The sequence below is a fragment of the Heptranchias perlo genome, chromosome 17 (genome assembly GCF_035084215.1).
Source record: "Heptranchias perlo isolate sHepPer1 chromosome 17, sHepPer1.hap1, whole genome shotgun sequence".
NCBI classification, from domain to species: Eukaryota; Metazoa; Chordata; class Chondrichthyes; order Hexanchiformes; family Hexanchidae; genus Heptranchias; species Heptranchias perlo.
In genome coordinates this window covers 29829603-29853275 of record NC_090341.1, presented here as the reverse complement: position 1 = coordinate 29853275, position 23673 = coordinate 29829603, and the positions used below count along the sequence as shown (strand labels likewise).

The 23673-nt window shown below is 42.5% G+C and overlaps 1 protein-coding gene across 2 annotated transcripts in view; it reads right to left on the bottom strand.

Moving 5' to 3' along the window:
* Positions 1-23673, bottom strand: part of LOC137334222 (receptor-type tyrosine-protein phosphatase gamma-like) — a 549824-nt gene that overhangs the window by 227966 nt on the left and 298185 nt on the right. For both annotated transcript variants that reach the window (XM_067998832.1, XM_067998831.1), the window contains exon 5: positions 10166-10258. In XM_067998832.1, coding sequence (XP_067854933.1) covers positions 10166-10258 — 93 coding nt within the window. The remainder of the gene's footprint in view (positions 1-10165; positions 10259-23673) is intronic.

Below are 23673 nucleotides of genomic sequence, written 5' to 3'. Positions count from 1 at the left end.
AAAGAGATAAAAAGAGACAGAAGGAAAAAGTAAAAAATAATTATTTAAATTTTAAAAAAAATCTCCAATAATTAATAGCTGAAGGAATGAGACTCCACACTTCAGTGCCAGAGTGGTTGTTTGGCAGTAATTAAGACTTATCATGCTATTAAAAGGGTACTTACAATGGAATGGACATGCCCTAACTTTTTTTGGTGAGTTTAATCTGTATCTGTGAGGTAAGTACAGGAACTTCACGCCACTTCATACATCTGAATAGTGAGTCAGACGGTGAGATGCTTTTTTCGCACAGTGTTTGGAGGAGCATCGCATCTCAGACAGCAACGTCCGGATTTCTGTGTTTAACTGCGCATGTGCGGTCGCCGGAAATTACTGTCCGACTTGCACATCAATAACGGTGAGCGCTGTTAGCATCACCATTATTCTTACAGCAAAATCCGGCCCAATGTCTGAGATCCCCCACCATCAACATCCTGGGGGTCACCATTGACCAGAAACTTAACTGGACCAGCCACATAAATACTGTGGCTACAAGAGCAGGTCAGAGGCTGGGTATTCTGTGGCGAGTGACTCACCTCCTGACTCCCCAAAGCCTTTCCACCATCTACAAGGCACAAGTCAGGAGTGTGATGGAATACTCTCCACTTGCCTGGATGAGTGCAGCTCCAACAACACTCAAGAAGCTCGACACCATCCAGGACAAAGCAGCCCGCTTGATTGGCACCCCATCCACCACCCTAAACATTCACTCCCTTCACCACCGGTGCACTGTGGCTACAGTGTGTACCATCCACAGGATGCACTGCAGCAACTCGCCAAGGCTTCTTCGACAGCACCTCCCAAACCTGCAACCTCTACCACCTAAAAGGACAAGAGCAACAGGTACATGGGAACAACACCACCTGCACGTTCCCCTCCAAGTCACACACCATCCTGACTTGGAAATATATCGCCGTTCCTTCATCGTCGCTGGGTCAAAATCCTGGAACTCCCTTCCTAACAGCACTGTGGGAGAACCTTCACCACACAGACTGCAGTGGTTCAAGAAGGCGACTCACCACCACCTTCTCAAGGGCAATTAGGGATGGGCAATAAATGCCGGCCTCGCCAGCGATGCCCACATCCCATGAACGAAAAAAAAATCCAAGCTACTGCTGCTGATTTCCAAAAGTGTAAGTGTCATGCAGCTGACTGCAACCTGAATGTAAAACGACCAAGACTCATTAAAACTGGCTATCAGGAAGACTTATTTTTAAGTTAGCGCACACACACACACACACACACACACACACACAACAGAATAAGACATAGAAGCAGCACTTGCACTGCAGCTTGGGTCTCAGGATTGTGTTAAGTTTATTATTTATTGTGCATTCCGAGTTGCCCTGAGAAGGTGGTGGGCCTTCTTTTTGAACTGCTGCAGTCAGCAATTTAATAGATTGGAATGGCTTGCTAGGCCACTTCAGAGGGCAGGTAAGAGTCAACCATGTGAGAATGGGTAAGGATGGCAGGTTTCATTCCCTAAAAGGACATTAGTAAACCAGTTGGGTTTTTATGATAGTCCAACAGCTTTATGGTCACTTTTGCTGATGCCATTCTAAGAAGAGCAGGAAAGTTCTTCTGGTGTCCTGGCCAACAGTTAACTCTCAACCAACAACATTTATAAATGCAAAGATTGTTGCCCACTTGTGTATTTTTGAAGAAGGAGTATAATGTTCAGACTTCTTCGTTCATGCGAAAACCTCCCACACATTTAAGCTTCTTCCACTTTCTGAACATGACCTCAAAGCTCAAGAGCTGCATATCATTTTTTCACCTCTGGAACATGGGTTTGAATCCAGCTTAAGAGCGATGGAATGAAAAAAAAAGAACCTCTTTTTGCTGGCTGTAAGGGTCTCATGTAAAAAGAGTTTGAGACGTCTCAAGACAGTTTCTAGTGGATCCGCAGCAAAAAAAAAGTTCAAAATGCAGCCCAAATCATCTCTAAATTGGAAAATTCACACAGTGAAAACACAAGGTTGACTGGTAAATGAATTATTTAAAAAGGACAATATTGCAGCAGGTGCAGTTCTTCAGGGAATGAGGTTCAGGCACATCATTAGGCCAGAATAAAAAGCTATTCTTACCCTGGGAGTGGTAAATGCTAACACTGGGTGTAAAAATAAGGCAGTTTGTTTTTTTTCAGCATTCCTTAGTGAGAAATAAAAATGAACCATATAAGTCTATTTTCCAGCTGCCGTATTGGAAAAAGTGCTCTGTGTACACAGCAGTATGGACTTTCATGCATAGGCAGAGTGAAGAATTTCTATCACTTTGCTGTTCAGTGGGATTAGTTGATTAATATTTATGATCATACACTCTGAACTCCAGTGAATAAAGCTCAAAATGATTACTATTAAAATGTCAATGAATAAGTGAATTAAATGCAAGGTTCCTCTCTGGCTGTTTTGCTTTAACAAAATGTAAATTACACTGATTGTTTCCTATTGTGTTGTATGAAGTGTGAGATTCCTTCTTCTGTCTGGCCTTCCCAGCTGAGTCATTATTGGAAGTTTCTTCAAGATGCTTTTATATTGTTTTTAATTCCCACTCCAGGAGCCTGAGAAGCCATCAGCCAGTTTCTGGCATTTATGATGTTAAATTCATTTTCAGCAGATATTAGCAGACTCGCAGACCTACGTAAACTGGATCTATGAGTCTGCCATCAGTCTCCACTAAACTGATTTAATATCAAGGGCAGGATTTTAGCTATGAAAAATGGGTGGGTTGGGGGCGGGGGGGCATTGAAAATTGCAGCAATTTCAGACCCACCCCCAACCCACCCATTTCCGGTTTTCACCGGGTGGGACGAGGGGCGGGCGACCAACCCGCTGTCAGGAGGTGGGGGTTGGTCACTAAAATCTTTCAAGGAGGCTGTGGGCCTCCACTTTGAAAGGTTTTGCAATTTCAACCTCTGGTGGCCGGGATTCCCGGGCCTTCTTCACACTGCGTGAGAGAAGGTAAGAAAGCCCGAAACTGCAGCTGAATGCCTTTCTGGCAGAGCTTGTGGGCCCAGAGGAGCAGGAGTGCTTCCCCCAGGCCCAACAAGCCTACCTGCAACAACCCCCACCAATGATCGCGACGCCCACCCCCAACGATCACAGAACCCCCCACCACAACGATCACGGACCCCCTGGTGACCGACACCTGATCGCCCCCCCACATGACTGACCTCCACCCCACCTCCGATGACTGATCCCCACCGACCCCTCCATGACCCCTGGTGCTGCCGTATGCCCACCCATGCCCGCGCCCCCCACCCCCCGCAATCCATACAATCTAAAACTTACCTGAACACTTACCTGAAGACGTCCTCTTCCTAGCTTTCCTCCTGTCCAACTGAGACCAGCTGTCAATCAGGCTGGCCTGTCAGACGGGAAACAGACAAAAAAAGACATCCTTACGTCAAAATCGTAAGGACATCCGGGAAACCTGTACTTCTGGGTTTCCCGTCTGTGATTTGACCCCCTGTCCCATTCCCAGCTCCGGGTCAAAATCCTGGCCCAAGGGTTGGCTCCTGGGTTTTTAGTGAAAAGAAAATAATTGATAAGAAGCCATAATATGAATCTATTTTACTACTGTTCTTGTATAATGGTCAGACTTTTTAAAAAAAATACTAATGTTTGGAAAAAAAATGCTGGAAACCATAATAAAAAAACCAAGAAAAAGTGGAAATAAACTGCAGGTCTATCACTAATTTCCACTCTTCCTTTACCTTTATGTGGTTTATCTCTGACTCCTTCATTCCCTTCCTGGATTCTCTACCTTTGGGGGTAAACTGCGACCTACATCTATTATAAACCCACCGACTACCACAGCTATCTGGGTTATACCTTTCCCCACCATGTTTCCTGTATGGACACCATTGCCTTCTCCCAATTTCTCCATCTCTAATGCATCTGCTCTGATCATACCACTCCCAATTTCCTCCTTTTTCCTCAGCTGAGGATCCCCCCTGTCCCCCACCCCCTCCATGGTTGATAAGATCCTCAACTGAGTCTGTCCTATTTTCTGTGCTTCAGCCCTCCCTCCTCCCCCCTCTCAGAAACGTGATAAGAGCCCGTTATCATGGTGGGGTGAAAATCCTCACTTTCATCCCACCAGCCTCCACATTCAACAGATCATCTACCACCATTTCTGCAACCTCCACTGGATCCTACTACCAAACACATCTTCTGCTCTCCTCCCCTCTCAGCATTCTGAAGGGACCAGTCCCTTCCCGACACCCTGGTGCACTCTTCCATCACCCCTACCACCTTCTCTCTTTCTCTCGCAAGTGCGGGAGATGCAATACCTGCCCATTCATCATCTCCACGTCACTGTTCAGGGCCCCAAACATTCCTTCTGGATGAGACAGAAATTTACATATACTTCCTCCAACCATCGCTCATGGTGCGGTCTTTTCCACATTGGGGAGACCAAATGCAGATTAGGTGATCGCTTTGCTGGACGTTTTATCTGCAAGTGCGACCCCGAGCTCCCTGTCGCCTAACACTTCAATTCTCTGACCTCTCTGCCTTTGGCCATCTACATTGTGCCAATGAAGCTCAACACAAGCTCAAGGAACAGCACCTCATCTTTCCACTGGGCTCTTTGCCAGCCTCTCGCTGTAATATTGACTTTAACAACTTTAGACCTAAACTGGAGCTCCCATTTTCTCTCTGGCAGTAGATGCTGGCAATGTAGGATGGGTGTGCCAGTGTTTCCAGGGAAGGGAGCCAGTTGGTGCTGGGGGTTAGGACCCTCCCCCCGCCAAAACCCTCATCGGAGCACTGTTCTGGTGGGATGGTCTGCATCCTTGGTGTTGACCTTTTTTCTTTTATCACACTCTTGAGCCATGGGAGCCTGCTCCACTTTACCACTGTTTCATGCTTCCCATTTACTTTCGTACCCCACATATTGCATTCCCTAGCAACCAATTCCATTCCATCCCTGGCCATTGTCTGAGGCTGAATCAGACTGTTCACAACCTCGGCACTGTATTTGACCCTGAGCGAACCTTCCGACCCCACATCCTCTCCATCACCAAGACCGCCAACTTCCACCTTCGAACTATCACCTGCCTCCGGCCCTGCCTCAGCCCATCTGCTGCTGAAACCCTCATCCATGCCTCTGTTACCTCCAGGCTCGACTATTCCAATGCTCCCCTGGCCGGCCTCATATCTTCCATTCTCCGTAAACTTGAGCTCATCCAAAACTCTACTGCCTGTATCCTAACTCCAATTCTGGCCTCTTGTACATCCCCGATTTCCTTCACCCCACCACTGCCTTCATCTGTCTAGGCCCTAAGGTCTTCGCCTCTTTTTCCTCCTTTAAGACGATCCTTAAAACCTACCTCTTTGATCAAGCTTTTGGTCACCTGTCCTAATTTCTCAAGTGGCTCGGTGTCAAATTTAGTCTGATAACACTCCTGTGAAGCACCTTGGGGTGTTTTACTACATTAAAGGCATTATATAAATGTAAGTTGTGGTTGATGTTGTTTAGTTATTCTCACACTCCCTGTGTCTTATAAATGTCTTTTATTTCTACGATTTCTCTCATTATGCCTCCTCTCGTCTCCGACGCATGTCACTTCTGCCATTTAACCCCATCTCCTGGTCTCCATCTAATCACTTTATAGGCTATTTTATTTATTTTCCTGTGGGTGCAGTTGTTCTGTGTTTTTTGTCCCCATTTCCCCTTTTCCTTGTTCTGTTCCTTTTTAAATGCTGTTCATCTGTGATATCAGGACCAATTTAGAACTGTCTTCGGGCCTCTCTATTCAGTTGAGTGCTGGAAGTGCTCTGTCAGTTTTGCGCACGAAAGCGAGCCATAATGAATTTAGCCCCCACAGTGCTGTGTGTTACTTTGTTTTAATCGTGTGCTTATTCTAATAAGGACAGAACTGTTGTTCACTATGGAGGTTTGCCAGCTGGTGCTAGTGCTTCAATTCCCAGGAAAAAAACTGAAGAAGAAAAACACCAGACTAGCTGGTTGGAAACAGAGTGCAGAACTAATTGAACATACTCCTGAGGAGAAATTGGAGGGTTTACTTCAATAAAAGGTGTGATGTGAGAAGCAAATGACATTTTTAGCTGGGGATAAATAAGCTACCAGTATGTTGCTGGTCCTGGGGATTTGTACGACACAGAAGTTGGAGAATACATGCTGTGACACCAATTTACAACATCACATGACATTTTTATGTTCGTGTCTGGCACATCGTTTCCCCAGAACCAATCAATCCAGCCTTTATTCTTACATGAGGTAGATGAATAAATGAAGAAGATTGGACAATGCACTGAACTATTGTGGGGCTATTAACATTTTCAACATTTTTCCCAACTTATACATAGACTATAAGAAAAGTGAATGTACACTTGCAGAGTCCGCTTTTAGCATAAGGGTAAACTCAACAATCCCGCACTCCCAGTGGGAAGCCTCGCTTAAAGAAGCGCAGTTCAGAGAACCGGGATAGAGTGTTATAGCTCGGTCTCTGACCCAGGCTTTCTTCAAGCATGACTCCTCGCTTGGCGGACAGGATTGGTGAATTTACCTTACATGTCCATCTACATTATACACATATTTATTATAAAAACAACATATCTGTGCTCACTTTCTTCCATGTGAGTATCACACCTCTGTTTCACTTGGCGTGAACTAACATATACAAATGTATTTATTCTCTGCAAATTACTGCCGAGAGATTTGCCATGTACAGAAATACTGTCCAGGAAAGTAAAAACTGGAGCCAAATTTCTGCAGCCCCTTAAGTGGCATTCTCACAAAGTAAGGGCTTTTAAAATCTCTGAATAGCAATTAAACTTTGAATGAAGTCACCAAGCGTTTACTTAACAATTAGAATTTGCAGTATTAAATGGAAACACCTTCTCTTTAGCAACATTGTATAATGCTATTTTTCTTATGAAACATCTCATCATCAGACTGACTGTAAGCAATGTCACAGGAAATCTGATGGTACTGTATTAAAAATGGCACATACAGTGCACAGCAATATGTCAGCATTAAAAGAGTATGGCACCTAAAATGTGAGCGCTTCTCACCTGCAGTCTAAAATTAACAAGTACATTTCCATCTGCAAAGGTCTGTGACCAAACATCTGACATGAGCCTCTGTTTACTTAACTATTAGGCTTTGCTGAATTTATCATGCATTCCACAAATTCATTTAAAAAGCATGTCACCCAGCTTGCAGTGAGCAACTCCATGAGAGATCTGTTAAAAAAAATTGCTTGTGATAAATTGCATGATACGCTACATGATAAGGAACAGTTATACAATGTAATTCAGAAGGTATTATTCCGGTGCTAAGGTGTGTCAATTAAGGTCACAAAGTCAGACAGCTGTTGTGCAAACATTGGGTGAAGTCAGAGTTTAATTGTTCTTCAGGTTGCAGGGCACAATCCTGATATGCTTTCTTCCTTTTTTAAAAGTGATGTGGAGATGCCGGTGATGGACTGGGGTTGACAATTGTAAACAATTTTACAACACCAAGTTATAGTCCAGCAATTTTATTTTAAATTCACAAGCTTTCGGAGGCTTCCTCCTTCGTCAGGTAAATGTTCAGGAGCTCCTTGAAGTCTACGCATTTATACATCACAGAACAATACATGGTGTTTACAGACTGCCCCTGCAACGGGCAGTTGCAGGGGCAGTCTGTAAACACCATGTATTGTTCTGTGATGTATAAATGCGTAGACTTCAAGGAGCTCCTGAACATTTACCTGACGAAGGAGGAAGCCTCCGAAAGCTTGTGAATTTAAAATAAAATTGCTGGACTATAACTTGGTGTTGTAAAATTGTTTACAATTTTTTAAAAGTGTGATTGCTAAAGTCACTCAGAGGTTACAGACATTCTGGCCACACTATTAACAGGGAGGTGGAGAGGGGTGGGGGGAGGCCAAAAACAGCTGAAGAACCCGTCAAGGCCGGGGACATGGAGGCCCTGCTGTAGCGCCGCTTCCCACTCGGCAGCCTGTCAAATAGACAGCCTGGCTGGCGGGAGGGAGGGAATACTAGCAGCAGGAGGCCGCAGCCGGGGGCCCTTGGGTTTGGTCCCTGGCAGAGGGAAGGAAGCTCCCATCAGCAATCAGGAGGGTGGAGGTCGTCGGCAATCGGGAAGGGGGGGTGGGAAAGGCCTGCGATCAGGAGGGCTGGGAGAGGTGAGGGGGAGGGGAGGGGAAGCTTGATATTTTAACTCCCTCCCCCGACCTACTCCCGCCTGTTGGGATTAAAATCGTAGCCTCTAACTCTAGTGTTAAATGTCTGCGACTGTTTCTTTGTTACACTTAAAAAAAAGTACAAAGAAATTTAAGTGTGGTGCCTGAAAAGTGTTGGTTGGGAAATGTGTGCTAGACATATAGGGGTAGATATTCATCTTCACTGCCTGGTTGGGAATCTGGTGGATTGGATTGCCCACCATTTATAGAACCTGCATTATCGTCATTACATTAATTTCAATGGAATGAAATATGGGCGGATTCTATAAAGGGCAGGCGATCCACTCCACCAGATTACCATCCAGACTGTAAAAACAAAAATCTGCTCCATTGTTTTTATAATACAATAGCAAATGTCAGATGGTGCTGGTCACAGGTTGGACCTGGGAGCGCAGAGAGAGAGAGAGAGAGGGCCAGGGCCTTGGCATATGGCAGGGCTGAGAAAGGAGGGCCGATTTGGGTGTGGAGGATAAAGACTGAATTAAACAAAGACTGAATTAAACTAGCAATTTAGAAGAATTAACAAGAAAATACAAAGTTGGAGTCAAAGGAGCAAAAGACTATGAGGAAGACAAGAAACAAGGCAGATTCAAAAGGTTAAAATAAAATATGAGAGAAGAATGAAGAAAGTTTATTACCACTTGAAAAGAGTGTGTGAGAGACACAAAAAAGGCACAGAGTCATACATACTGAATGATAGGCATAAACAGAGAGGGAGATAAATAAGAAAGCAAGGGAAGATCAGACTTTCAAAAAAAATGAGAGTGAATCAGAAACAAAAACAGAGAAAGCAACAATGGACAGTGCCTCGGTGGTATATTTAGAGTTGTGGGGGGGAAGAAAGTGGAAGAGAAACTGAAGGAGGAAGTCAAGCATAGAGGCAATTTTTTGGAGAGAGATGTTTATTTTTCCCTATGAGCAATTCCACAGAAGCTGAACTAATATTAGCAAAAGCTTTGTAAGCAAGATCCTTCTCAAGAGTAGGATACTTAGACCATTGACCCTGGACTCTGCTTTGAAGTCGAATATTCTGTTGTTTTATTGCATTTTTAGAACATTTGTGCATCAGCACCAAAAACAGCACATTTGTACAAAGCATTCACTGTAAGTCATGTAGTAGAGTGCATGGATTGGGATTTATGAGCTTCATGTCCCATCAGTGTATGTTACACTGCTGTAGAGAGCTGATAAGAGAATAGAAAATAGATGATTAAAAGAGGAACTCACCTACCAAGTTTTAAGTGAAAGAAAACAAAGATGGACTTTGTGTTAGCTGCAGGTATCTCAGAACTACAGCAAAACAACATTATTGCAAAACCACCCAATATCACTAAAGCTGGAAGAGTGGAAGTTGGGCCAATTCTGGCTGTCATACTGCAACTTTGGCACTAGCATAATGAAAATGTCAGCCTGGCAACAGTTTGAAAACGCAGTTAAGGAATCTGTGTTAGGCATGCAAGACAGTGTTAAGGTCTACAGTTCAGGTTCAAGTTTTAATGCACTGCCTCAGGGATAGAGGCAGATTACTTTTAATCAGCATGCTTTAGATTAGGGGAAACGTGGATGACAAGGCTTTTTAAAAGTCTGGTTCCAACTTTAAGGCACATTACTTATATTAAAACTGATCCTTTGGCTTGGCTGTACCTGGAACTACACTACTGTAACATTCCCATTCCCCTTTCATACTGTGATCCCCTCTGAGAAGGACTGCCGATTCTGTGCCAATTTGTGCGAAACTGTAAGAGCCAACATTTTTCACATTTAGGATCCTACATAACTATCAGACACTTCATTCAATTCTTCATTATGGATTGGGTTTGAAATGGAGTTTCAGACGTGACTGCACATGGCTCCGTGGACAAAAACGCTTTGCACAGTAATGCAATAAAAGCACACAACTCATCTTACCTGAAGGAATATCGCCATTGCTCCCATAATTCCATTTTTTCTAAATGCCAACTCAATGTCATCATTGCCAGGGTTAGAAAGATAAATCTGCATCTGTTTTTATAAAGGGAGAAAAAAAAGAGGTATTAGTAAGGATTCTTTTGCTAATATTTATTTTCTGTACTTTTCTTTCCAATCTGTATGTAAATCAGAGCTGCAATAGTTAAAAAAAATCAACATGAAGCAATTAAAAACCATGTAAACCTTTATTAGAGTCATCATTAATCAGTGCAAATTGCATTAGTGAAGTCACACACATTCAACAACAATGTCCTAGTACAACATCTAAAATCCCAGCAGAATACCTCACACGTGAGAATGAAGAACAGTGTTTCAAAATGACCTTCTGTAAAATGATACAATTAAGGAGATAATTTTATTACAGTAATTAGATGTGTTCAGTAAATGACTCCATATAAAAACATCTTTTGATGGCACTAATGCAAATTAGTCAGAGGACAACTGTATCAAACTACAGTCTCTAAAACCCAGTACCATACATTCTGGTTGTAAGTTGTATCGTAATATGTTTTAAATCGTCCAAACACGGGGAAGTACTTATACATCAGTGCAAACTTTTTGTTTTTCAAACTATAATGGTAATCATAATGGGTGAAAAACATACAATTAATTCACTAATGTGTGTATATTGTGTTATCTAAAACAAAATTGTATCTTCCCACATGCATTCATTTTTCTTGACTGCCACTGTGATGTGTTGCTCAATAATCATAGTCAGCCACCCAGTCATACCATCATGTTTCAAGAGATCATCCGTGACATTATACAATTTTCAATACTTGGCAGAATACGAAATAAGTAGTCTATTTTTAGAGGTTTGAGATTTTTCCTTTATATATATATTTTAACACCCCTTGCCTGGCAGAAACCAGGCGGGGGAGTCAGTTAAAATGGAGTGGCAGACTTATCCACTCTTTTACTCCCCACCCCCCGCCCCCCGCCCCCCCCAACCCATCCCCCCCCCACCCCGCCACCCGCCCCCACCCCCCCCCGGCCTGATCTGGCCCACAACGATTTTAAATCACAGGTTTCTCTTCAGGGTACTTGTCCAATTTTGTCTTCAAGATTTCTTAACTACTTTAGTTGCAATAACCACCTACTATTTCTGTAATGTTTTCTTACATCCCATCTGAATCTACGGCCCCGATTTTAACTCTGAATATGTTTTGGGCAGGTGGGTAGTGGGGTGAGTTCAAAACACACCTGATGCCCCAGAAAAGAGACCTAGTGTATTTTATTTCCCAGGCCTCATTAGAATCTCATGGGTGGGTTTCCAACCCAATTCAGTGACACAACAGGAAACCCACCCACATCCAGAGTGCAATTTCCAGTGGGTCAGTCAGAGGTCAAACAGCATTGCACCTCTTAAGGCATTGTCTTCTGGCTTCTGCATAAATTTTGCTGCACAGAGATGGGGAACATGTCGAGGGATTAATCCTTCAGGTTCTCTGAAGCCTCCTTGGAGGTCCTGTTGGAGGAGACCAGAGTGAGGAGAGAAGATTTCTTTCCAGCCAGTGGAAGGAGGGTCCCCTAGTCCACCGGGCATGGAGAGTCATTGCACAGATTGCCAGCTCCATGAACATCACACCCTGCTCACAGATCCATTGCAGGAGCGCTTCAATGCCCTCACAATAGTAACAAGGGTGAGTACAGCACTTCATTTCTGCATCTCTCTTAACAACACATGGCAACAATCCGTTCCCCCTCCCCTACCATCTCAACAGTTCCCTCCTCTCTATCACATTCTTCACCACCCAGCACAAGGCAACACTGTACCACTTCTCATTATAAACAAACTCACCTCTTCCTTGTTCCCTTCACAGCAGCCACTGGCACCATTCTCTTCTCATGGTAGCCTTTGCACAATCAACAACTTCTCTCATGGCTCCTTCCTCACCACACCCCACGCACCTGCTTTCAATTCAATACCTCCCCATCTTGATTGCCTCTGGCTTCATCTCCCTCTCAGCATGTGCCCAACAAGCAGAAGCCCCACACATCTGCACTCTCCTTTGTAGGAGACACTCGCTAACTCTCACCCTCTCAGCACACAATACAAGGGAGAGGAGTACTATTGGGGGGAGGAACCTCTCCAAGCTGGAGCAGCAAGTGCTGGAAATCAGTGGCCCCTCCAGAGCTGTTAGGATAGGAGATTTTGAGGCCGGGGACTCTTGTGAACAGACTTTTTGACTATTACTTGCACCTCTTCATGAACATCTGAAAACACTTGACTACATTAAGCTGCACTGCGATGCCTGTCATTCACTATTGTCCAGCCTCTCAGTGCCATCCTAACTCTTGCCCCTTTTCTTGTTCCTCTAGGTCCTCCTCAATAGCCACAGCCCGCAGAGGAGGAGAATCCTTCTGAGGAGGCACTGTCATGTGCTGCATTACTCCCAAGCACCTCCAGGGATGATGCAGCTGGGCACCCCCCTAGCAGGAGTCAATGTTCACAGCCTTTGCAGCTGTAGTGGATGCTCAAATGCCTGGTATGCAGACTCTGAGTTCAAACCTGTGCTCCACTTTGGAGAGGAAGATGTCCAATTTGGACAGATTGATGGAGCAAATTAATAGGGGCTTTCAAGGTCCGCAGATCAGTGGGAGTGATGTGCCCCAGTCTTGTGCTGCAGTAGGAACAGCATATGTTGCCCTCTCTCAAGATGTCAGTACATTTGCATCCTTGTCAACGCCTCAACCAATACCAACCACGGTGTCAGCTGGGCCTAAGTGCTGCTGTCTGCAGCCAGGCACCACAAAGCCTCGAGCTCTCAGGAGTTGCCAGCCACAAGCATCGTAAGGGTCCCCCATGAGCAACAGCAGCCTTCAGTCAGCTCTGCTGAAGCCACTAGTGAAGTACTTTGTTGGGGTAGTCAAGTTAGTAAACATTCTTTAAAGAAAAGCACTATGGGTTGATCATTTGGGTGACAAAGGCATTCACTACAATATTGTGTTTGGAATTAAAATCAAAACCTTTATTACATTTGTAACTTTGGTCCATAGTATCATCTCATTACAGCTTCTTAGTCTGCACTGTCAGAATTTCATTGACATAGAGGTTGTATGAATGGTTTCAATGTTCTTGAATGTAATACCAAGGGAGTAGTGAAGGGGTAACAAGGACTGTTAATGCAGAAAGGCTTTTGGTGACTTTTCCAATAAGAGGTTTGAGGATGTCACCGAAACCACTGCTCTACCAACTGCTCCTTGGCCTGACTAACTGTAATGCATTCTGCCACCCCTCCTTCTTGTGGTTCTCCTGTGCCTTCGTTCAATTCTTCCTTGTCTGTTGATGCTTCTTCTTGCTGCTGCACCTCCTCCAACTCTGTTAGGTATGAGCAGCAAGGGATATGGAGAAAGAGCAGGTAAATGGAGTTGAGGTACAGTCAGCAAAAATATAATCTAATAGAATGGCAGAACAGGCTCGAGGGGCTGGATGTTGCAAACTACATTGATGCGGCCCAATTTGTTTGAGCCAAATTGTAGGGAGCCCCAGAGCAATCAAGGCACCTGAATCTTTGCTTCAAAATGCCAATGGTGTGCTCTATGATCTTCCTGGTGGTCAAATGGCTCTCAGTGTACCTGTGTTGCTTAGGCAGGTTTTGGAGAGGTGTCATCAGAGCCATGTGTGGAAAAGTGAGGGGATGAATGAAGATGTTGTGACAGCTACCAGCGAAACTGACGGAGACTTGTATCATCCTTCTGCGGTGATCACACACCAGTTGAACATTAATGGAGTGGAAGCCCTTCCTGTTCACATAAGCTGCTGGTTCATCTTTTGGTGCCCCCATGAGTGCAGTCTATTATGCCCTGGACACAGTGGAAAATAGGAAGAGAAGAAGGTCATTCAGCCCCTCAAGCCTGTTCCGCCATTCTATTAAATTATTGCTGATCTGTACCTCAACTCCATTTACATACTCTTACCCAACATGATCATGTGCCTGCAAATAATGTCTGTGAGGGGCATCATGCAAAGGAGGGGCCAAGGATGGAACCTTGAGTTACTCCAGAAGTCATGGAATCAGATCAAATAGTGAAGCAAAGCTCATTTGAAAGGAAAGATGATTACTCAACAGAAGATCGATCTTAAATTATCTTAGTATTATTTCATTTGATTCTGGGATTTAGGGTGCTAAATTATGAAAGGAAACTCACAGATTGAACCTTTCTTTTAAAAAAAAATTAAGAGAATCCATGATTAGGTTGTTAAAACGCGCAAAGGCGTGAGTAATACAAAAGAAAGCAGGCTATTTAATCTGGGGTTAAACAAGAGGACACACCAGAAAATGAATAATGCAAAAGCAAAATGAGAGATTAGACAAATTATTTTCCCCAGAGTTCTTATCAGGTGGAACAGACTCCCAGCAAAAGCAGCTAATTCTATGTCAATTCATTCCTTTGAGAAAGAACTGTAAAATTACCTATTTGGCAAAAAAAAATGAAGGTTATAACAGAAAGCAAAGAATGAAGATCCAATGCCCCATGGAACAAATTGTTCCAAAGGATACTAGTGCATGGAAATCTCATGTTTCAGAAAGGAAGCAGTTATGGATGAACATTGTAGGATGCAAGGATGCATTTTCTGGATTTTCATTGGATTACATTGTGAAAGCAAAGAAGAAATTTAACTGTACCTTCCCCGAAAACATTAAATAAATTGGATAGAGATCATGGTGGGCAAATTGTGTGGAAAGTTGGCTAAATGCCCTTTCTAATACCATGTCTGTGCTATTATACAACTTAAATTCTTAAGGATGCTCTCGAAGTGAATTCCATTTTAAATCTGCTACTAAAGGTAAGTATATAGCTGGATCATTGAAATCAATTAAACCAGTTTCTTTGCCGAAAAAGGTAGGAACATTTTGAACAATATATAACACAAGATAAGAGGCCAGGGAATTTATAAACATTGAGATTTCCTTTACTTACAGTTTACTGTTGTGGATTTGCACGTGCACATGATCATTTTGTGCATGTTGCCACTTACCATTTCTGTATATCCCATTACCTATGACAGCCAGAAGGCTCTCCCTATCTTAATAATTCTGCTTCATGTGGATTTCACTTCAGGAACTGGTTCTATATCAACACTTATTAGTATATCATGGGCATAAATGTGATTATTTGGAGAGGACTTGGGGAATAAAACAACATAGGTTTTACCAGACGTAAGTATTACAGAGAAACTCTGGAACATCCTAGCTATGCGTGCAGGTTTCTTGCCTCACAAATTTGTTTAAACCAAGAGATCAATATTCCAAGGCAGTTGCTTTGACAGTTAATTTTTAAATGGATTGCGTAGTGGAGACAGGCCATGTCTTTTTGCTTCATCATCTGCTAGAATACACACAAAAAGCTAGGACGAGTGGGTGGCTTCAGCTTCTCTTTTCCTTCTCCAAAATGGGGTGAAAACATCTCAAGTCTACTGTATATACATATGTCTTTCCACAGATCGATTAACCACTGTATCTGCTACTATTTTATACAGAAAAATGCCAAATGATTGCTACCAAGATTCTATTTCCCCCCCCCCCAAATATAGACTTTTTTCTTTATATTGTACCTTGGTTTACCTATTACTGTAGTCAGCGTACTTTAAAAGAAAAAAATATTTTTAGGGCTGCTGCTATTGTAAAGTCGATATGTGAAGAACTACATTCTTCCAGAGTTCGTGTTCCAGTTATGTAAACCTTTTACATGGTTGAGGAAAAAGTGTTCTTAGGTGAAAAGGTACCTCAAGTGTCCAGACTGATATATTTCTTGTGTAAAAGTTTCGATTAATGCCACAAAAAATCAGAACTTTCATCTTCAGAAGTGACAGAACCTATTTGGGGATGCAGCAATTCCCTCCCCCCAAAAATGTTTTTCTAATAGTTCTTGTTCATAGTCAAACTGAACACAGAATCTTTCAACCAATAAAACTCAATTCATCATACATACTGTCAGCAGATAATATTCTGTGCCTCATAGGCAAGGCATAAAGCACCCAAGATATATTTATAGCCTCGCTTGACTTTTACTGTGACCAGGAACAGTATTACCGAACTACTCCCTTGAAACCAATTACTTTACATTTTTCAACCAGTGTCCAGAAAGTAATTTTCAAATTACAGGAAATGCATCTACATTCATCGAAGTGCATGCTTCCATTACAAAATGTATTTTGAATTCTCCCTTTCTTTCTCACACACGTGTAGATATCATTCCACCATAATATCCAGATTTAAAAGCAAATTACTACAGGAAATAAAAGGAATACAAAAATAAATGCTCGCTCAGTTAAAGTATTAAAAGGACATTCAGTTGGGAGGAGAACTATGGTCAATATTGGTCCTGCAACAGGACCCAAATAAGTCAGGCAAGTTAGATGGGCTGAAAGGCTCTTTTGTGCTTTTACATGCTTAATGTCTTTATGATTGGAAACACAACTTAAACATTCTTCTTTTATAGTCACTATCCACCTTTTAGAAAAAATAAATTGAGATTTGGTGTTCTTGGTGACAACACGGGGTAGGACATTTAAGACTGAGATGAGGAGAAATTTCTTCACTCAGAGGGTGGTGAACCTGTGGAATTCTCTACCGCAGTAGGTTGTGGAGGCCAAGTCACTGAATATATTTAAGAAGGAGATAGATAGATTTCTAGACACAAAAGGCATCAAGGTGTATGGGGAGAGAGCGGGAATATGGTATTGAGATAGAGGATCAGCCGTGATCACATTGAATGGCGGAACAGGCACGAAGGGCCGAATGGCCTACTCCTGCTCCTATTTTCTATGTTTAACACATTAGCCTCAATTTTAAGTCAGGCAAGAATCAAGCGGGTGAAGGCCGAAAAGAGCAACAAACCATCCTGACCACAGCAGCATGAGGCTCAGGCAATTTTGACTCGTGGTCCACATCTGAATGTCTCTGGTCAGTTTCCTGTCTGAAACTGGTGGGAAGCAGAATATCAGGCGGTAGGAGGCTACCACTGGGGACCAAAGCACTCTGGTAGGTCGTGGGGAGGGGTTTTCGGGGAGGCCTCAACTTTGCTTGTGGGGTCCAGAGGAGCAAAAAAAAACCTGTTGGGTCTCTTCAGGCCCTGACTCTTCTTTCTGCTGGATTCACCTGATGGGAAAGCTGTAATGGCTCCCCACTCAGGCTGATGGTTAAAACAGCAATCGGATTCCAATGACATCATCAGTGCCCGATCTGCTTATTTAAAGAGGACCCCGCTGGTTCCTGGAGAGTGTCCTTCCTGCATGCTGAGAAGAACAGGTTAAAATGCAAGACTGTGGGAAGGTAGCAGGATGTCGGCGGGTAAGTCTCCCGGCAATGTTATGGTATGATGTGATGTGGGTTAGTATATAAGATTCCCCAAAAATGAATGATTGCTGGGTCACCATAGGAAGCACTGAGAGAAGGCAATGGAAAATTCACCACGGGCTGCTCTTTCACAGTTGCTGGTGGTTTCTCTGTCAGGGGTCAATTTGTTCCATGAGAGTTTGGATGGAGCAGGAGCAGAAGAGGACCTGATAAAGGGGAAGCAAACCCAAAGCAGAAGTGCCACGGAAAACTGTAGAAGCATTTGAGGTGGTGTGCTGTTTAAACCGACTCTGTTTGCTGAGTAAATAGACTTTGTTTGAGTTCTGCTGAAAGTCCAGCCCAATCTCCAGCTATTGGTGTCAATAGGCACTCTGTAAATACTATTCTCACAATTGATTTGCAAACAAAATAGATTATTTGATTAGTATTGTACATAAATTAGGCCCAATTAGACATTAAAAAGTGAATCTTTAACATGTTACTATTTGATTGATTATGGGTCTGAAATTCAGAATAGCACTGTCACATTTCTGAATTTTTTGATCATTTTTCCACAGAAGATAGTTCAGAAAATAGTTACTTCTAATGCTGAGCTTTTAAAAGCAACATGTACGTCATGAGCTTTAAAAAGAGGCCCAGAGACAAAAGGTAGTTAAATGCTAATAGGAAATTTGTTAAGTAATTTGTTCGTTTGCTGGGAGTATTCAGAAAGGTATCTCTCACCATTGTGTTGGAAAACCCTTTCATCACTGTCAGTCTGCAAAAGATGTGGAGATGCCGGTGATGGACTGGGGTTTACAAATGTAAGGAATCTTACAACACCAGGTTACAGTCCAACAGTTTTATTTGAAAATCACAAGCTTTCGGAGGCTTTCTCCTTGACACTCACCTGACGAAGGAGAAAGCCTCCGAAAGCTTGTGATTTTCAAATAAAACTGTTGGACTATAACCTGGTGTTGTAAGATTCCTTAAGTCTGCAAAAGGGACAGGCTTTTTGACATAGAATGAGGATTATATGAACGAAACACATACACCAAAGAAGGCAATTGGTATTCCTAGAAGCAAGATGTTACACAAGCAGACAGGAAGCAAAAGTATGTGAAAGACAGGGGATTGCAAGGACTGCGGTTGTGCCCTGAGCTGTACGACTGAACGCAGAGGGATTATTGTGTTTATGTAATATGACTGCGCTGAAGGGGTGTAGCATTGTGTGTTCTGTATTTTATATCATTACGCAAATAGAAGTCGTACCAATTGAATTAAGTGACTCTGATCGTGCCTATTGCTCTGCACATTTTACCTTACTGTGGAGTAAAGCAGCTTACGATTCCAACTGGACTTCGTGCCAGTCAATGTTAACTCGTAGAAACATAGAAAATAGGAGCAGGAGTAGGCCATTCGAGCCTGCTCCGCCATTCAATATGATCATGGCCGATCCTCTATCTCAATACCATATTCCCGCTCTCTCCCCATACCGCTTGATGCCTTTTTTGTCTGGAAATCTATCTAGCTCCTTCTTAAATATATTCAGTGACTTGGCCTCCAGCCTTCTGTGGTAGAGAATTCCACAGGTTCACCACCCTCTGAGTGAAGAAATTTTTCCTCATCTCAGTCCTAAATGTCCTACCCCGTATCCTGAGACTGTGACCTCTCGTTCTGGACACCCAGCCAGGGGAAACATCCTCCCTGCATCCAGTCTGTCTAGCCCTATCAGAATTTTATATGTTTCAATGAGATCTCCTCTCATTCTTCTAAACCAGAGTGAATACAGACCGAGTCAACCCAATCTCTCCTCATACGACAGTCCTGCCATCCCAGGGATCAGTCTGGTGAACCTTCGCTGCACTCCCTCTACAACAAGTATATCCTTTCTTAGGTAAAGAGACCAAAACTGCACACAATGCTCCAGGTGTGGTGTCACCAAGGCCCTGTCTTTGGAAAGATTGAAGAAATACATATGCAAAAGACAGCTATCTGGTTCAGGTCACAAGAGGGTTCTATTGTTACTCCCCTGAGTCCCACAATCGTGCACGCAGATAAAGAGCAGTGCGAGTCAACTCCCATAAACTCAGACAATTTACAGGATTGACTGATGCCATTGAACCTGAGATGGTATCTACGGGAGACTTGAATTTATAACCAACACACTTAATAAACATCCACAGAAAATCAACAACTTGCATTTATCTTTTCTTTTAAGTGTACAAAACATCCAATGCACTTCATAGAGAGAAATAGTAAAATCAGAACATAAACTGTGTGTGTACTTGGCTGGAGAAGAAGCCATACACATATAAAGTTAGACAGACCACTGGATTGGAAAACAAAACAAAACTACAGTAGGTAGTACGTAGAAATCAAAGTAAATGTAAGTGCAGGTGGCATTGGTGGATCTTATGGCCAGTCGATGATATATTAAACATGCCACATATAATATGTACTTCATACTTGGACATCATCATTCTGTCAGGCGTCTAGGTGGCCTCCTCGATGGGACTTCCCATTATTAAGCGAGCTGTCACGTCACACCTTCAGCAGCATAGATCACCGCTAAATGGAGCTTCAAAGCTCCAGTTCTTAGCTTTCTGGAAATTTTCAGAGACTCCATTCACTGCCTTGCTCTCTCTTCAGGTCAGTTCTTAGGGTAAATTTTATTTTTTTCACTCTTCAATTTTAAATTTAGATATATTTTCTTAATTTTCAGGCTCTTGCTATTTTTAGCCTCGTCTCTCCTCTCCTCTGTAAAAGTTAAAATTATCCAAAAGCAAAACATTGCTGTTGCTAGAAATCTTAAATAAAAATAGAAAATGCTGAATGCTAGAAACAATCAGCAGGTCAGGCAGCTTCTGTGGTAAGAGGAAGGTAGGGTTAACATTTTAGGCCTTTTTTTCTCCCCGCCCCCTTTTCCCTGGATCTACAAATCTGGAACATCTCCCGGTTTTTACAAAAAGTCATCGACTCAAAATGTTAATTCCACCATCCTCTTTCCACAGATGCTGCCTGACCCGTTGAGTGTTTCCAAAATTTTTTGCTTTTATTTAAAATTATCCTACCTGCTCCTGTTGGTGCTGGCTTTTGCCTTCCTTCCTGGGGCTTCCAAGCACCATCCCTCTCCCAGTTAATGGCCCGAAATGGCTGCATTTTATAAATTTACATATTTATATAAAATTTATATTTTTATTTGACCCACTTTAAAAAAGCATTTCCCACTGCGACCGTCTAGGGTCACACACGCCTGTCTCTCCACTGGCTATGAACTTCATTTGAGATGTCCCCCACCCCGCCTCTTCCCCTGACCACTGCAACTGCAGCCCCAGCTGTCAATATTGTTGTCATTACCATTTCCCGTCACGCTCCAGGGTGCGCCTTGCTTTGGTCGCAACTGCAACCATGACCCCTCCTCCAAAGCGGCCATCCCTGCCATTATCTCGAACTGCTTTCTTGTCTTGTTGGCCTGGCTCATGATGCCGCAGCCTAAGCCCCAACCCATAATCTGGTGACCAACCTGTTTTGGCTAATTCAGACTGCATAATTTTTATTTAAAACATCAACGCTGATTTTAAACTTCTTTCTTTCTATGGCACCTCGAACATCAGGAAAGCCCCTTCTGCCAGTTCCTCCCTCTCCCGACCTCATAACCCTGCTCTATCTTTCTCTATCTTCTTCCCACCCAATCCCGTTTGCAACCATCCCCTACCTTACCCCACACATAGTCTCTAACGTTCCTCCTACACCGTTGAATCGTCCCCCTCCCCTCCACCCCATCTACCCTCGCACACTGCTCTGTAATTCCCCTATACCTTGTTCTAATTTCCAGTGTCACAGTCTTCTGTCACAGTCCAATGTTCCTCCACTATCTCACTGTATTTGAGCTAAGGACTCAACTTAGTTTCGACTCATGTGCAATGCCACAGAAGGCTGACTAGTTTGTTTAAGAATCACATGGGCTCCTCTGACAACTCAGCTAGTTAAGGCAGTAACTGAGTCATTTAGACCAAACAGATCTCAGATTTGATTTCCAGTCTCTGCTGATCTAACCCAGGGCAGCATTAAGGGGCATGAAAAGTAGCCTCAATGCCCTGGATAAGGGACGGCAAAATTAGCCAGGCTTCCTACTACTGATTCTACCTAATGACCCATGATGGAAATGAATTTATGGGTATCAAGCTAGGAGAAGATCAGGTTCAGCTGTAAAGTCCCTGTCGTCAAATGACCCGTTGACAGACTGTCTGGACTTGGATGAAGAATTGCCCCTCAGTTGAGGTATCGTAGGGCAGCCAGAAGGAATTTGCAGGAGGGAAAAAAAAATCATGGATTGCATGATCAAAAATATTGATCAGGAAATCATCTGAATGCCATTTTGGTTATTGTTTTTCTATAAATATTAGAAAAGGCTGCATCCTATAAAAAAGTGTCTACAGCACATTCAAGTGTCTCTTCTCAAATACAGGAACTCCAACAATCTGATCAACCGTTAAAGACTGTAAAAATTTTAATTGTACTGGACGAGCATTTGATAGTTGTAATATACTGGCTTAGCACATTCGTTGAATGGACTAAGCATCAACAGAAAATTGCTTTTATTTGCATTGAAGTTCCTTTGAAATAAGAGGCTTCAGATTGTTTTGAGCAATTCATTTAGAATGAAAGCTTTAAGACTTACTGCCTGTGTGTGAAATGTTCCCCAATTTTGCACAAGGTTTCTATGACAACATCAATGATTTCTTTTCCATCATTTGTCAAAAACGCAAGTGCAGCAAAGCATGTACATAAACCATAATGCAACGTTGTTCTTTGAACTATTCACTTGCAGATTTATTGTCCCCAAAGTCCCAAATTACTGTGGCCATGAAAAGAATAGGTTAAAGTTCACTTCAGTTTCATATCAAGTGTAAATTTTTGATAATTTATTAGAATTTTTATTAACTACCATGGAATATTTTTTGATATTCACAGACTGCAATGGATGTAATATTTTATTTGGGGCAAGACATTTCCATACAGCCAGCTGAAATGCAATTTTGTTCAGTCCTAATCTTAGGGTATTGCCAGTGCAGGAAAAAAATACATATATATTGTCACATTCGTACCGAAATTGCCAAAAAAAAACATTAAAAAAACCAATGCTTTTCTCAGTAGCTTTTTGTTGTTGCTGCTTGCTTTTATACAGATGTGTTGCTGATTTTATTTAGCACAGTATTTGACAACCAATATGTATTTGATTTGTGAAGCATCTGTCTTACAATATTTGTGAGATTATAGTTAGCCACCTTTATCATGGAGAAATCTTTCTCAGCTAAAGAATATCCAGAAATCCCAGGTGGTTCAATACCTTAGGGGTTTTCAACTGATTGCACCAACTGCCAAGTGCAGCTTCAGCAACTCTTTGCATACACCGTAGACCAGTCAAACTAAACTTGCAGAAAACTGTTTTTTTTCACATCTTTTTTTAAATGCCAAAAATGGAACATGCACTAGACATAAATTAGATACCAATTAATTGGGGTGTATGTATGTTGGTGGCTTTACAGCAGCAGTGATCACATTCTGTATAAGATCACAATATACAACCAGATAAATGAGGATAAGAATCATTTGGCTCATCTTAATTCACCCATTCAGAAAACCAACAGCTTCCTCCATTCGAATGTTTCCTAAATGATACCAAGGTTTTTGTTTGCACTACAATACCTAAAGGTCCATTCCATGTGTTGATCAGTCTTTGTTTGAAGAACATGCTGACACCAGTAATAAATTTGTTTTTCACTTGATTGAACCATGTCCCCCTTTTCTATGGTCACAGTTTAACTTGAAGTAGGGTTTGTGATTTATTTTTTCTGTACTGATTACTATCTTACATATTTCCATGCAACCTCCCCCCAAGTTGGCTCCTTTCAAGGCTGAAGAAACATATTTCTGTCCTCATAATTTGCCCCTTGATGCTAGAAATCATTCTGTACCTGTGTTGTTCAAGCAGAGATGTGTCACCGCCATGTGTGTAGGGGGTATCCCTTGTCCCCTAGCACAGTGTTGTCCAATACGTTAGTCACGAGCCACATGTGGCTAATTGGTAATCCTGATGTGACTAATTACAATTTTAATTAGTAAATAAAAAATGAGTAGGATGCAACATCATTAGGGATG